At 37.9% G+C, this 16,930-nt stretch overlaps 1 protein-coding gene across 4 annotated transcripts in view; it reads left to right on the top strand.

Annotated features, from left to right (window-relative positions):
- The window catches only part of LOC126183241 (dual specificity protein phosphatase CDC14AB-like), a 212,138-nt gene that overhangs the window by 82,806 nt on the left and 112,402 nt on the right, over positions 1-16,930 (top strand). For all 4 annotated transcript variants that reach the window (XM_049925033.1, XM_049925031.1, XM_049925034.1 and 1 more), the window contains exon 5: positions 7,992-8,071. In XM_049925033.1, coding sequence (XP_049780990.1) covers positions 7,992-8,071 — 80 coding nt within the window. The remainder of the gene's footprint in view (positions 1-7,991; positions 8,072-16,930) is intronic.

Below are 16,930 nucleotides of genomic sequence, written 5' to 3' on the forward strand. Positions count from 1 at the left end.
TAAAACTTCGAACCCTCCTGTATCCAGCGACATGCTCAATGTGTCTTTCATGGTTTGTCTGAAGTAAACAACTGAAATCTGTTCTTTCTCTTTGAATCATCCTGTATAGCAAATCAAATATGTTTTAAGAATTTTGAATACCATATTTTATGAACTATGTCACACCTTAATTTTTAAGCTTTTTTAAAAAATATGTGAAATTCAACACACAAGAGTTAACATGCATTTTCTAAAATATATTCATGCTGTAGACTGTCATCAAATAATTTGTGGAAAGAATACTACCAAAATTATATGAAGGACAGGATGAAACAAATAACGTGAGAGATAGAGGGAGTTGAAAGAAATATTACCATCACAGAGGAGATAGAAAGAGATGATCTGCAGGTGTTGGATTTAGAGAAAGCTGTATCAGAAATGAAAAATGGCAAAGCTCCTGGAATGGATGACATCACAGTGGAAATGATTATAGTCACTGGACCTATCGAAATTCAGTGACTGTGTAGAATAATAATAATAATAATAATAATAATAATAATAATAATAATAATAATAATATGGATGTATGGAAAGATACATGATGATTCGATAAAGGCAGTTATTGTAACTCTCTTTAAGAAGGATAACAAGGCACTCTGAGAATTACTGAGGAATAGAACTACTGTGCCACTGCATGAAAATTTATAAAAAGACAATTTTACACAAAATCAGAAATAAGATAGAATCACAGTTAAAAGAGAACAACAAGAAGTATTTCAGCGTGGAAGATCAATATAGATGCCATATTTACAGCCAGACAGTTTGTAGAAAAGAAATTGGGATTTGGGGAAGACATTGTAGTCACATTAATAGATATTAAAAGGCTTATGACACTGTTAGAAGCGAAGAAATATGGCAAGGTCTGAATAGAGTGAAATTGTCGAAAGAAATGCTACTGCGAATCAGAAACATGTACAAAAAATGCCTGAATTGTGCTGCAATGAACGGCAAAACATCAGAACGGTTTATAATCAGGGTGTATATGACCCGGGACAACCGGGAGATCCGGGAAAAACCTGGGATTTTTTTAGAATTTTGGGAATTTTTAATTGTTTTAGTTTTCAGTTAATTTTTTGTAATTTTGACTGGTAAGAGCTGATACTCTAACAATGTCTATTTCTGCATCCTGCTACTGCAGAATAATACTGCAGCAAAGAAACATGAACATGGATGCCACCATCTAGTATTGCCCCAGTTCGAAATATCGTAGATCAGGGGCTGTTGCGCAGAGCAGTCTGAGTTATAGCGGGGGGAGGGGGGGGGGAGTTGGGGGTAGTTTCCACGTGATCCATGTTTATATTTAGTGACTTTGCTATTTCCTCTTCGTTTACTGCTCTCACGTCAAATGAAAAACAGGTATTTCAGTGACTGGGAGCTATCAAGTGAATTAAAATACATTCACATAATTACGCAGGGCTAAAATATGTTATTAGTTTCAGATGTTACTTTTTCTGCCTTTCTGACAGTCAAGCATTAATTGTCTTGCAGAACAATGAAGTTATTTTTGTCACTTTGCTAAAGAATTTTGACTTTTATGTATCTTTTTCGCTGAAGCAGCCAATTTATTTGAAATGAAGTGTTGAATTTCACACTATTGGCTAGTTTCAACTGTTCGCTGCATTTCAAGTGCATGTTTTCATCTTCTAGCACGTACAGAATTTTGCCATAATAAAGAACCAAACATGAGTTAATACAGTACTGGTACTCCAAGAAAATTTACATTCCGAAAACCGCATTGAAAAGCTTAATATCAGGTCGAGGCCTAGTTCGTTAGGAGTCTGGATATACGAAAGTGCACTTTAAGGCGAATTACCGTATTTACTCGAATCTAAGCCGCACTTTTTTTCCGGTTTTTGTAATCCAAAAAACCGCCTGCGGCTTAGAATCGAGTGCAAAGCAAGCGGAAGTTCTGAAAAATGTTGGTAGGTGCTGCCACAACTAACTTCTGACGTCGAATATATGTAGCGCTCCACAGGCATCCTTTGTAGGCACAAAGATAAATACTGGCGCTAAAACCTCTGCGTCAGTAAATAAAATTAAAAAAGAAAAAAAGAAAAAATAAAAAAAAAGAAAAAAAATTGGAAGACGAGCTTTTTTTCTCCGCCCGAGTTTCGACCACTGCATTTTCATACATTATCCAACGAAGTAAATACAAATTCCGTATTGTTCATCTTCGAATGTAACAGCATTTCAATGTACTATGAAAATCCGACTGGCAAGACTGTTTGGGATGTTTGTCAATATGGCCAACTCTACGTTCTGAATTTTTTCCTACCTGTGAGAAGAGATGGTTGTTAATAGGAACCTGATGAAATGTGAATCACATGCAGTATTCTCTTCACCATAAGAATAATACGAATATAAACATTTTGCCATTTTCGTGTTTGCTTCTATCTCATTTAAATCCTGTCTGCCTAATAAACTACGAAACTAGAGTGAGACAACAGCAAACGCGGAAGAATATACGTATCGTGTCATGTTTATATTCGTATTACTCTTATGCCTAATAGTGATACAGTCAGAAATGAAGCACGGCAACTGACTAGATTTTTAAATCTGAGATGACTAATTTCTGTGCAGAATTTGATGTACTAAAGGAGCGGCCACAAAGATTTTCAAACGGAGAAAAATTTTCGCCAAACTCTCGTTCAGAACATGTTCTATCATGCGCAGCCTATTATTTGGTTTTTGTTGATCATTGTCAAAGAAAGCAGCAGTGTAAGTAACAACAAATAGCAGTCTCTTGCCATTGTTTCGCTAATGAGACGATTCCTCTCTTTTTTTAATTGTAGGCGGCGGTAGCGCGCACAAAAGCAAGCCATGCCGCGAGCAGCGACAGGCCGTAAACACGCACTATCAGAATGCGACAAACAATGCATGACACAGTGTAGTAATGCATTTTCAGCTTAGAGTGACTGACGTAAACATCTATAACATAGAAAACGGCACGTATCAGATCAAAGCAAAATAAGCAATCGATTCAAACCAGACGAAGGACGTGAAAAAGGAAGGGTATCCGTATAAATACGGACGGGGCACCTGACGCATAGCAATGGCAACTTGGTAAAGCTTAACTGCTAAGCTTGCGACTCGAACCAAACTACTGTAGCTGTATCATCATTCATTCGACCTAAATTGTGTCTCATATTACAATGGACCAACTTTGTTTCGATTTGGAGGTGCGACCTAAAGCTTTTCTCTCCCCTTGAATTTCGAGTCTCAAATTTCAGGTGCAGCTTAGATTTGGGAATTTTTTTTTTTTTTTCCCTGTACTTCAAGTCTCATTTTTCAGGTGCCGCTTAGATTCGAGTGCGGCTTAGATTCGAGTGCGGCTTAGATTCGAGTAAATACGGTATTCATTCCAGTAAGGTTCATGAAATTCCGATGCTCTTGGAGTATCCTCTGATGTCTTGTTTCTTTTATGACATAATTTTAGATCTTTTAATGTTTGCACATAGGAACGTACGGGCTTCCTACGTCATCGTAGCTGCGCAAGCGCAGTGAGACCTCTTATCTCGCACTCTCTGACAACTGCTGGAACAAACTATGTGCGAGAATGTACGGTGAATTTCTTAAATCACAGCCACGTTTGACTCTCATTTAAAAATCAACTCTTTGATGAGAAGTCATTCAGAAGAATTTCGAGCCCAGAAGATCGGAGATTTATGTCGGAATTAAACATTTTACTGGCACATTTATGTGATGTGTCTTAAAGTGTAAAACGACAAAAAAGATCAACATCATATGTGAAATCTTAGCTTCTCTTGTAGCTTATTAATCTTAGAGACAGATATTATATATGAAATCTTTGCTTTTCTTGTAGTAACACTATGTACATTAATTTAAACTGTTAGCTTTTCCTGTTCATGTGTTTGCACTACTTGAAAGTGATGTTGCTATTGACTGACTACATCACGTGTCTTACGCTCTGGATATCCGCTGTTATCGGCTGGTGAGATCACGTAACATGAGCTATGACTGGCTTACAAAAGCACATCGCAATCTTGATTTCATTGCTTCGGAAAGTAACATGCGAGGTTAGGTGGAATGCAAATTTATACTTTCGTAATATGAAAATATGCAGCGTACATGTTGCTGCACATCAAAGAACATTCCAAAACAAGTTTTTTCCCCTGTGTTTCGTTTTCTAAAGTGCCGGGAAATTATAAACCGCTGTACAAAACCATAACGATTCAAATGATTGACAAATTTTGCAGTTCCAACGAAAAGTATACTGTCACTTAACACGGAAAAAGTGTATTTTCACCCGGGAGAAAGTGTATTTTTAACCGGGAGATCCAGGAAAAATCTGGGAATTTCTTTTCCTTGTCCACGTATACACCCTGATAATGGACAGAAGGTTTGGCAAAGAAGAGTACTATCACAGTACTTTTTAGTGCAGTAATGGACAACATCATAAGGAAAATGGGAGATGCTAAATGGTAGTTTGTGGGAGAAAAGAGAAAATGGGTAGTAGTTCTGTGAATTACCTGCATAAGCAGAAGCATTTCAGGAAGAAGAAGACTGAATTTTTTCTAAATCTATGAATTGAAGAAAATAAGTGAAGTGATTTACACAGTTCCAACAGCAGGGCAAATATAAATTCTCTTGAGAAAGTAAATTGATTAAAAAGTAGCAGATCAAACCCCATATGACAGTCATTTTATGTGGTTTGATTATCAGTCAAATTCATTACAATATGCAAGACTTACTTTTTAAAATATGATTATTGTAATTCTATTATTTGATGTTTGAAAACCATCAAGTTCATAAAAATGTAACTCAATAAAAGATGAATAAAATATCAATGACTAATTAAATTAGACATGCGTACAAAAGAGCTTGTAGCACCATCTTGCTCCCTAATTACAATGATAACTTCATAAGACGCCAAGGGCTTTGGTGTGCCATAATATCACTTTAGCACACACAGCTTATTTCAGGACAAGTGACCAGGGAGGTGAGACAAGTTACTTGATGGCTGTGGAGTATTTGTAGAACCATTCTGAGACAGTCAGGAATGATGATGAAGTGCAATGTGAATGAATGTGCAGCTCTCAGGGAAGATGGTGCATGTGAACACTTTATCATGAACAGTTGATCGTACAGTAGTTTCCTGTATAATCTGCTGGTGAGAGATGTTGCTTTAGGCCTGTAAAAGTAACAACTTAAATTTAAACTATATGTACTTGGTACTGTTGAGCAATCCACCAGCTACAAAATATTCATCAACTGCTATTTTCATTACTAATCAAACCTTTACTGGTGTGACGATTGGCTGATTGATAACAGAGTGAGATTTCATATTTGATTTCATTGTTTTTAATGTAAAAGTCATATTTGGTCATTTTTACTTTAAAGCTTGTTTCAACAAAAAAAAAGCTATTTGTAGCACTGACACAGTCAAGACCCATCAATGACAAATCATTTTTATATGATTTGTTATAATAAAGTAACATTACATAAAATATATATCATTATGGTAAGATATTATGCACTATACTATGGGTACAGTTGAAATGCTCTGACCCTTCCACTGCTGAGTGGCGTCCATGTGTGATCAGACTGCTCTACATGGCAGTTCCTGCCATGCTGGACGTGATATGGCACTGAGCCCTGCAGTGCATGCTACACCAAGTTCTTACCACTTACAAGCAGAGGCCATGGCATTGGGATCGCAGATTTACTTCAAACTTTGTACATCTTTAGTAGGCCATTACAAATACATAATGTGCAAGTAGTAAGGTGCACTATGACAGTTCCGAGAAAATCGCAAGAGAAGTTTTACATGTCTATTATGATGCATATGCATCTGTGCCTAGATGCCGGACATTTGAGTTCATGGTGGTCAAGTTATTAGCATTTAAGCTTCGTAAGACGAATGTGTGTGAGGTGACAGTTTAACTCCCTCTTAGACTTAATATTTATCTACATTTTTTCACGACTGGTCATATTATTTAATTTATATAACATTTGAGAGGTAATATAATAAAAAAACCATGTATTTGCATGAAGTTTCAATTTATGTTTTCCGTGTCTGTATAACAAATCCATCCTGCAACGTGTGATATCGAGAGCTTATGTGACAAGTAACTGTAAATTACTCTTGTGGTCTGGCACATTATGACATACTATATTGCTGATTGTGAATAACATCATTCACATAATTATTTATTGAGGTTTGACTGGGGCTTTCCAAGTCTGCCCCCCCCCCCCCCCCCCCCCCGTGTGTGTGTGTGTGTGTGTGTGTGTGTGTGTGTGTGTGTGTGTGTGTGTGTGTGTGTGTGTGTGTAAGCTTGGAAAAGGAAGTTCATTCTGAAAGCTAGCAAAACTCTGTAACTTTTGTTTGTGTGCCTATTGATGTCATGGTACTTGTACCTTCCAGTGAGTCATCCCCTGCATTCCTGAATAGTTTGTATTTCTCCATATATTACATTTTTCAATGTCTTCAAATTTTTTCTTGCCATTGGAGATCTTGTGTCTTCTTGTCACTGGTCCAAATCTACGTCTTGAATTTTTTTTCTTTTTTTTCCCTCTTAAGATGCAAAGATCAGCTCGCAAACTAGTATTGTTAAGGAAGCACACAAGTGACACCGAACAAATTTGATTTTTGTATTCGTTGCATAAATGTCTATCACTTCCATCCAAGATATGTATGCTGCATATATTATTTGTTGAATCAAACAGGTACCTCAAGTTCCATAAAAAATATTATGAACACTGTATCAGTACTCTGTTTGCAAGAACCAAAAAAATAAATGAGGCTAGTCACTTCTTTGCCATATGAAATGCTCATGCTAACTTACATTATGCCCCCCGTTTGTGGTGCTGCCAATAGCAACACACAATAGGAAAGAAACACATCAAGCGTAACAAAATGGAATAAGTATTGGTTACTCCAAGTTGCTACAAATTCGGCTTGAACAGTGTGCTTGGACATATCATTACCTGTTGTAATGAACCTGGTGTAACAAGAAATGTGATTACTGTGACCACGTGACACTTTTGCATTATTTAGTGGTTCAGTCTGTATGAGCCTATGCCTACCGCTGTTGTAATTGACAGTGCCTTGTGTTCAACAATGTGCAGTGACTGATGTGGTCCAAAACACTTATTGCCTGCACCAGCATTGTACTCCATTGTCAGATCTGGCACAGATTGTCACCTGTCCTGCATTACTTAGCAGACATGCCTCTGACCTCCAGGTGCTGTGTTTATACACAGACGTCCAACACCTTGTCAGCTACATGTGGTTACACCACCCTTCATCCACTTTCCATAAATGTTCACAACAGTAGCACATGAACAGCCATCCAGCTTCACCGTTTCAGAGATTCTCTGGGCCCAGATGCACCAGGCCATAATACTCTTGTCTTTGGATACAGTCGCTTATGTCATTGAATTTCCACTTCTATGGCCTGTATCATTACTAGAATGATTCCCAATTGGCCTATGGTCCACTTTATATACTTAGCGTTCCACATCATGTACCTGCAATGCCACGAGGTGGCTTTCAAATTTGAGATGGATAGTGGTCATAAAGTTTTGGCTCATCAGTGTATATTTTCTCTATACAGCAGTACTTGATTGGAGATATGTGGGAAGGCTTGCAGGATGAAGATTTCATCCGTAGCTCAAAAGTACAAGCAGTCCTTGCATACCTTAAAATCTGCTACATGGCCATATTGTTTACAAGAAGCTACATTTATAATTTAAGCGTTTGGCGTCTCCTTAAGCTGCAGTTTCTTCAAATGGGATCAGCAAAATGATCGTAACCATCAGTAGCCCATTATTTTATTTCTTGAGTTTATGTCTCCACAATTTAAGTTCCAGTTTCCAATTTAACTGGGACTGTTGGCTGCTTCATGATCTCCCAATGTATGTTGATGCTTTTAATTTTATATGTATTATTCTTCATGTTCACTATAATTACAAATTGTTTTTTGTTACAGATAATTTATTTGAAGAAGAAGCCCGACGAGGCCTATCGACCATTGGTTGGTGGGAATAATCCTCCATTCTTACCTTTCAGGTATGATACATGTTGACTATAATCTTTACTGAAGTTTCAAACAGACATATTTTGTTATTCCTTTTTCACTTGCAGTAATTATAGCACTGATGGTACAAATACAAGAATAGTATTATCAGAGGGTTAAGGGGGGAAGGGGGTGGGTACCTCCTTCAGATTCCTGCTTTTACTACTGCTACTGCTACTGTGAAGAAGAATGATGATTATGATGATAAAATCGGGATCAATGACAACAGCTACAGTTCATGACAAAACATGTGACTTTCGAGTGAAACATAAAATTAGTATGCCTAATCACCAGCTACCAGAAGGAGAACAGCTAGGGGCAGGGCTGATTCACAAATCTGTGGCTTTCGGAATGTTCTGTAATTTCTTCATCTGGATAAAGATAAGAACAGGTAAGGGGAAGTGTGTGTCCTCAGAATGCTCAAGGAAAAGAAAAATCGCTACAAGCCGATAGAAGGAGATTAAAAGAAGCAACAGCAGATCAATTACTTAATTTTTTGAGTACTCATAATCATTAACCATCAATGGCCATTAAGTCAAATGTCAGGACTCAGTTTGCGCAAAGTGGGAAAAATAAGGCAAACCTTATTAGTAGCTTGGGATTAGCCTTACAGTGAATATTGGAGGGAGAAGAAAAAATTTGTTTGCACAAAATTTATGCAATTTTTTGTAGTTTAATAAAGCTTTGTTCTAAATAGTTGATGATGCCAGTGACATAGGTAGTTACAATGCTTACAGAGAGACTGATGAGTGAGTGATGAATACTGGAGATGCTGGAAAAACTAGTTAGTACAGTGCTGTTTAGTGAGGGTAAAAAAATGATTCAGTCATAGACTCAAGAGTTGATTGGCCACCGTAGTGCCTTATTAGGTATGGTTCCAATGGAGGTTCTTGTTTTCGTCCATCCTGTGTACAACCTGTATAGTTAATTTAATACACAATCCAAAATCGAGTAGGATAACACAGTGTGTTGGTGAGTTGAAAGTTACATTAAATTCCTGGAATAATCTTGGGGAGAGCTTGGAACTGGACACGGAATATTTGAATCTGAATCTGTAATTTACTATCTGGGCTGCGAGCTTGCTCTAATTATTGAATTTGTGAGTCACTGTCTGGCCATCCTGATTTAAGTTTGCCACTGTTTCCTTAAGCCAGTTGTAGCGAATTTTGGGATGATTATTTAGACAATGGCATGGTTGATTTTGTGTCCCCATCCTTTTCCAGTTTGAACTTGTGCTATATGTATGATAATCTCAACATTTCTGAGAAGTTATTGTCTAACCTCCATCCCTTACATTTGTTATTATGAGGTGAAATAGAAGTAACAGGTTTTATGTAAAACCAATTTAGATCAGTTAATTATCTTGAAAGAAAGAAAAAATGCAAAAATTATGGATAAAGAAGAAAATTTGTTTTTGCAAAAGAAAAGTTTTTTATGAACAAAAGTTAAGTAAGTCAACGGCAAGTAACTTATGGAAGGAGACACATGATGCCAAGTAGAGTGGGATACAGGTATCTGTCCCAAAGCAGAATATGTAAAATGCGTGCAATAAATAGTTCATTGATGTAGATAAATGTGTTACTATGTAACAATTTCTGCAATATAATGAACAATACAAGTGAGTGCTGTGTTTGCATAAAATTCACAGCTTTTGTCACACAGAAATGGACTTCAAGGCTAACAAAGGAACTTTGAGAAAAACTGTTCCATAATTTTAAAAGGTGTGAGAAAGAAGGAGTCATTATGTGCCAATGAGAGAACATGCTTGCGTAAAGAGCATACTACATTAAATTTTTTAAGAAAGACTAATGTATGAGAATCACAGCATCAGTTGTTTATTTAAACGAACTGTGGATTCATACACAGTACACTGTGAATAAATGTTGCAAAATGACTGTACAAAAAATATTGTTCAACAGCAGTACCAGGCAATGTTTCATTGCAGAAGATGTAGAGATTCATTTTGTGTTCCATTCTCCTCTGTTGCTGTAACAGGAAAATTTTGAACTACCATGTAGGAAGGGACAGAATAAAAATTAAAAATAAGTAGGTACAAGGAAAGCTGAACTTCAGTTATGGAATACAAATTTTCTCCAGTTTATTCCATTGACAAAATTTTGCACGAAAATGGTTCTCCTCCTACTCTCACCATATCATCTGGACCTAAATTTTATAGAACTGGCCTGAAATCATGCAGAGAATAAGATCCGTAATTGTACAAGTAGTTTGTCAAGTATATGGCTCAGTAACCTGTAAAGTTAACAGCTGGTGCTTTTGCTAATAAAACGTGGTGTCATGTAGCCTGGTGCAAGCCTTTCAGTGTTACGCTACTTCATTGTTTGTGTAAACTTGGTGTCAGTTTTGCTGCTTTTATATTCAAGCAACTTTTCAGTTGACCTCACAAGGCTGAGGGGAACTGCTATCGGACCTTTCAAGCAGAGAAAAATTTGAGATGGTCACGAGAGATATGGAACCTTGGTGTTACTAGCGAAAACTCTAACTGCTACAGCACGCAGTCAGTTTGGTTTTGCTGCTGTAAAATTAACTTTTACCATTCCGACATTAGGAAACTGGAAAGGTTGTGTATCACCTTCCGTTAAAATGAAGTCAGTCAACATTGTGATTGAAACAGCAGATGAATAATCAACACACAGTTAAGGAAAACTGCAACCTAATCAAGAAAGGTAGTTTTATGGATATTGTCAGCAAACCATTGCAAGGAGCCAAGATCAGATATACTGTACATACTGTTACTGCTGGTCTAAATAGACACTACATTTAGTGTCAGGTACAGGCATGTAGCATGTGACAGTGGCCCACTTATAGGAGTACTGAAGTGTGCACTATTACTACCTTCCCTCTCTGCTTCTCAGGTGTAAACACATGGTGCTGCCGTCCCTGGCCAGGAACCAGTTTGCTTTGCCTGATAATATAATGCGGTCTGTTTGAATTTTGTGCTGCTGTGTCGTCCGAACAAGACACAGTCATGGCAAAATCACCACAGGTGCAAAGATGCAAGCTGGTGCCAGAGCCACAGAGACTGGCCACTTGTGCGAGTTCCACTAGCACCATGGGAAGCGCTGAGGATGAGGATAAGGATATCGACTTCGCCTTGGCCAATTGTTGGCCAAGTTCAATCCGCTGATGACTGGACGACAACGGACAGAAGCCTGCTTGGAAGATAGAAGTGTAGCTCTCGTGCACTTAGTTGTAGATCATCGTGCAGGACTGACTTAGATCAGAAACATTGTTTAGTGAACACTTAGAAGTGAACAGACATTACTTGTGAATTGCATTTGCTATGTACTGTGAACTTTACCTATGATTATTTGCACTTAGCCATTGAGGGCCTTTTTTTTTGCATTATATTACATGCAGTGTTGCAGACTTCATTATTCGACAAGTCACAAAGATAAGTAAACGTTTTTAAATCATTTTTGTGACCTCGTTACTAATTTGTTGGAGTGTTGTAGAACCTTCATTCTTCTGTCCTGTTACATGACCGTGAGGCATAGCTGTGTAATTGTGGCAGTGAGAAATATTCTTAGTAGTCTACTGCAACAGAAACTGTTTCACAAACTCGGCCTACCGTAGCAGCAGTGGCAACTTGGTCTCCACAGCAGTAGCAATGAGGCCTTTGCAAAACTGGTGACGAGGGTTTACAAAATGAACTAATACCAAAACGTTTATGTTATACATATTTGCCCTGCCCTTACATATTTATGTAATGGTAACAGCAGTCGTGACTAATTATTGTTGCTGTTGATGAAAACTGAAATATATGGAAAGAGGTAAGGACCACAGTGTTGTATCTTGGCGTGTACTGCTCAGTAGAATGTATCTTTTAATTTTATATTTTATTTTTATTGCCAGACTAGTACTGGACACATGCCCATCTTTAGTGGCATTTTAGGTAAAATGTTATTTAGCACATGCCCAAGACATTAGCTTATAACATCCATGTAATTTCTCAATTATATGACCATAGTAACCAGAATATGAACTTTTGAAGTTCACTTGGTAAGGGAAGAATAGGTTATTGACAGTGGCTTCTAAAATGGCTTGAGCTCCATCCTAGTAGTTGCTTGAAACCTTCTTGTTTTTTAGCACATTCAAAGACCATCGGCCTTCTCTCAATTTTCTTATTCACATTTTCACAGTTAGATCTGTGGTGCTAATTGATTTTGCTACATGAGTGATTATACAGGTTGGAGCAGAGGAAATGTATGTTTTTCCGCTATTGAATGACTGGGACATGGTTTGATAAAAATAATAAAAACAAGCATTAAGTGATGGATTTTTTAATGCAGTTTTGAAATATACATACTTTAATTAGGTTCAAAAAATAATGTATTGGAGATGACATCCTTCTTGCTGGATATAAATTTGGGTCCTCTCCCGAAAGTTACGCATGGCTCTCTCCAACATTTTGTTCAGCATGGCTTCAATTTCCTGACGAGTGGAATTCGTCAGTTCATGATTGTGCAAGGCTTGTTCATGTAGACTTTTGATTTTTAATGTCCCCACAAAAAGAAGTCACATATCGACAAATCGGGTAAGTGAGGGAGCGAGTAAACATCACCATATCTCAAAATAACATAGCCTGGGAACATTTGTTGAACTACTTCCATGGATGCTCTCACTGTGTGAGCTGTAGCACCGTCCTGCTGAAACCATATTTCTCTCATGTTCACTTGACGCCTTTCAAGTTCTGGATGAAGAAAGTTGTTTAACATTTTAATGTAGCACGCTGATGTCACAGTAACTGCAGTTCCTTACTCTTCAAAAGAATAGGGTCCAACAATCCTTATCTTTGAAATTCGGCACCACACTGTTACTTTTAAACTGTGGAGAGGTCTGTGGTGTAATTCATGTGAGTTCTCCGGCACCTAATACCGACGATTGACGTAACCATCTACATGAAAATGTGCTTCATCACTCGTGAAGACTGTGGCATCTGCAACTTCCATAAAAATTTCATCCATTACGCAACAAAACTCTCTGCGCTCCACAGAATCCCCTTCACTAAGGTTTCGGATAGCAAGAACTGCCGTTCTCACTCGGTCTACTTTTTACAGATTATGAACTGAATGGGGAAGACCGGGTGGTTTCTTTTTCATCACAGATCCACTGCAACACATCGGAATACAGTATTTTGATCAGGCACTGCACCTCGACATCCAACTCTCAAATTTTGACTGAAAAGACGTTGCACTGTGACTACGTAATCATTGTTTCTAAAGTACTGCTCGACAACGAACACATGATGCTCTAAGCTCCAACGTTCCTTAGCGACTTAAATTGCATTGTATGGGCAGTCTGCCAACATTCATTCAAGGTCAATACCCCCTCTCATCACCGTGTACTAGCTGTTCAAAAAATATGCATTTCCTCAGCTCCATGTGTACCAGAAACAGAATAACAAAGTGATGGATGCTGTAGCACAGTTTAGCATGGAAGGAGGTGGTGCTGATTTGCCAGTACGTGTGCACATAGTATGTGCTGTGCCGTACTGATTATCTTCTCATAATCACTGTTAATGTGCAGTACTGAGTTTTCTTTACAGGATCACAATATCCTTTTTGCTTAATGAATTCACTTCCGTATATAAAACGATACACTTTTCCTATTATGTGTACGTCTTGACAAAAGCAGTAGGAACATGCACTGTCTTTTATAATAATCATTTATGACTCACGTTGAGTTTGCGTATTTGATGCAAAAGGGGTGCTCAAATGTATCTGGATCCTTCATATGGTTGCAATAACAAATAACATTAAAATAATATAAGCTGCCTAAATACTTACCAATCACTGTAGTATGTATGTGGTATGTCACACCATGTCCACAAACACTAAAGAAAGTTGAGTTATGGCAAAGGATAAATGCCACTTAGCTCAGAGTCAGTCCCTTCCCCAACAGTGTCGTTATCTATGCTACAGTCTGTGGAAGAGTTGTGAGAGTGTTCTAAGGATATTATTATATTTTCTGTACTACTCTTTACACTCATGTGACTTCCAGACTGTTTTTAAAGAGCCTTTTCTGTGTAATGTGCGACATTGTTCCACATCGCTGGCATTATTTCTGTCACTGCTTCCTCTGAAAGTTTCTGTATTTCTGCCATGATGAAGCTTTTATGATTTGTTGCTATGTAATGTTTGATCTGCACCAAAATCATTATGATGGCATAAAAGCAGCAGTGTTATGGTGAAAGCATAAGAACCCTGTGAATGTGCTGTTTAGCCTCCTTTTCACAACATACTGTTGAAACTGTGGCTTATTTTTAGTTCCATGAGCGCCACCTTATACAAGTCATCCTGAACTTGCACATGGTTACAGTTTAATCATTCAGCAATGTTGGCTTCTTTTGTTGTCATTGTTGGAGCTGTATCTTTAATAACTGAATAGGTTGGGACATTGTTCATTACAATGACAGACTGCCAGTTTAAGGTTTCCAGCAGCTGCCCCCCTTTAACCACTTCAGAATAATGTTGTGATTAATGGTTGTTGCTTGTTTTCCTCAATTTTTAAACCAGTTGACAGTTCTGTATGAAACCAGGTAATTTTCTAGCATGCAAGACAATAATTCTTGTGCGCTTTCCCATGGCAACAAGTGATACTTCCACATACACTGCCATCCAGTCTATTATGACAGAACAACTGGTGTTTATCCATATTTCATTTAGCCTTCATTCTTACCAAATGAACCTGTAATGAAATGTGCTGTTCTTTTTTGGATCTTTTCTGTTACTTCTATCAATCCTACCTGGGGTGGATCCCAAACTGACAAGCAGTATATTAAAGTATTGGTGAAACATGGGTTTTGTAAGGTACCTCCTTTGTTGGTGGACTACATTTCCTGAGGATTATTCCAGTGAATCTCAGTCCGGCATCTGTCTTATTTTTTATTAGTTTTATGGTGTCATTACACTTCAGTTTGCTATGTACATATACTTCTAGATATTTAAGGGATGTCAATGTTTCCAGTGATTTTTCTGCAATCATGTAATCCTACAACAATGGGTCTTTCAGTCTATTTATGAGCAGTATGTTACCTTTGTTTATGTTGAGTGTCAGTTGCCACTCCCTGCACCAATTGTCAATCCTGTGCAGGTCTTCCTGCTTTTTGCTACCATTTTCTAGCATTGAAACTTTCCTGTATACAACAGCATCGTCCACAAAAAGCCTCACAGAGTTTCTGATGTTATTCACTGGGTAATTTATATATTTTGTGAAAAGTAATGGTCCAGTAACACTGCTTTGGGGATATGCCTGAAGTTACTTTTAAGTCTGAAGATTTCTCTGTGTTGAGAAAGACACGTTTTATTCTGTTTGCTAGAAACTCTTCAATCCAGTCACACAGCTGGTCTGATATTCCATACACTCATATTTACTTCATTAGACAGTAATGCGGAACTGTATCAAATGCCTTCTGGAAGTCAAGGAACATGGCGTCAACCTGAGCAACATTATTTACTGCTTTCTGGGTTTCATGGATGATATGAATACACTGGTTTCACATGATTGTTGTTTTCAGAACCCATTTCATTTCCTACAGAGATTTTTCAGTGTTCAGAATTATCATAATATTCAAGCATAAAACATTATCCAGAAGTCTATAACAGACTGACGTCAGGGATGGATGCATGTAGTTTTGTGTGTCTGTTCAATGATCCTTGTTGAAAGTTGAAATGACCTGCACTTTTTTCCAACCATTATGAATGTTTTGCTCTTTCAGTACGCTGCTGTTAGAAGAGGAGCAAGTTCGTTTGCACACTATGTACAGAATCGTATTGTTATCCCATCAGGTTCAGTAGCCTTTCGTCTGTTGAGCAAGTTCAGTTCCTTTTCTATTCCATGGTCACTTATTTAGTATCTGTCATTTTGACATTGGTATGACCATTTAAAAGAGGAACTACAATCTGATCTTTCTCAGGGAAACAGTTTTCAAGAAGACAGCTAGTATCTTGTCCTTCTCTTTGCCAACCTCTGTTTCGAAGCCATTATGGTCACAGAGTGCCCGAACATGTGGCTTTAATCAGTTTCTGATTGGTTTGATTGGATTTAATCAAGTAGACAAAACAACAGTGGTCCTAGGATCCTGGCCGCATCGAGTAGCCGCGCGGTGTGAGGCGCCTTGTCGTGGTCCATGTGGCTCCCCCTGTCAGAGGTTCGAGTCCTCCCTCAGGCATTGGTGTGTGTGTTGTCCTTAGTGTAAGTTAGATTAAGTAGTGTGTAAGCTTAGGGACTGATGACCTCAGCAGTTTGATCCCGTAAGACCTTACCACAAAGTTCCAAAGTTCTTAGGCTCCTGTTGCTCACACTGGCACTATGTTTATTGTGCGGTATTTCTCCCAGTCGTTCTAGTATAGCCAGCCAGTACCCTTGATGAGTGGTAGGAGACCCTTTACTAGGTCTTTGTTAGACACAATCTCTTCATAAATTGGTGACCCAAATATTTTGTGTATTTTTCAAACTGTTTATAAATTTGATGTAAGACTAAATCACAGGATTTTCTGTCAAGTCAGTTGATAAAATTTTACTTTAAAGTGCATTGAACACTTCATGTGTGGGTCTCTGTATGCTAATTTTGTTTGTCTGTGAGGCTTTTGCTACATTTGAATTTTCTGTGAAGCTATCGTTGCTTTTATAACGGCTTTCAGATACAGCTGGTGAACTATGACCAGTCTGTCCCATCTCTTAGCTCATATCTGTATAAAGTGTATTGCATAATAATCTTGAACCTTTTCCATTGATGCTCAACATTGTCAGTGCCGGAGATGGAATTTTTATGTTGATCGTTCCGGTAATCTGAAATCTGTTTCTTGTTGCTCTTGCTGATCAGGATTATC

The sequence above is a fragment of the Schistocerca cancellata genome, chromosome 4 (genome assembly GCF_023864275.1).
Source record: "Schistocerca cancellata isolate TAMUIC-IGC-003103 chromosome 4, iqSchCanc2.1, whole genome shotgun sequence".
Lineage (NCBI taxonomy): Eukaryota > Metazoa > Arthropoda > Insecta > Orthoptera > Acrididae > Schistocerca > Schistocerca cancellata.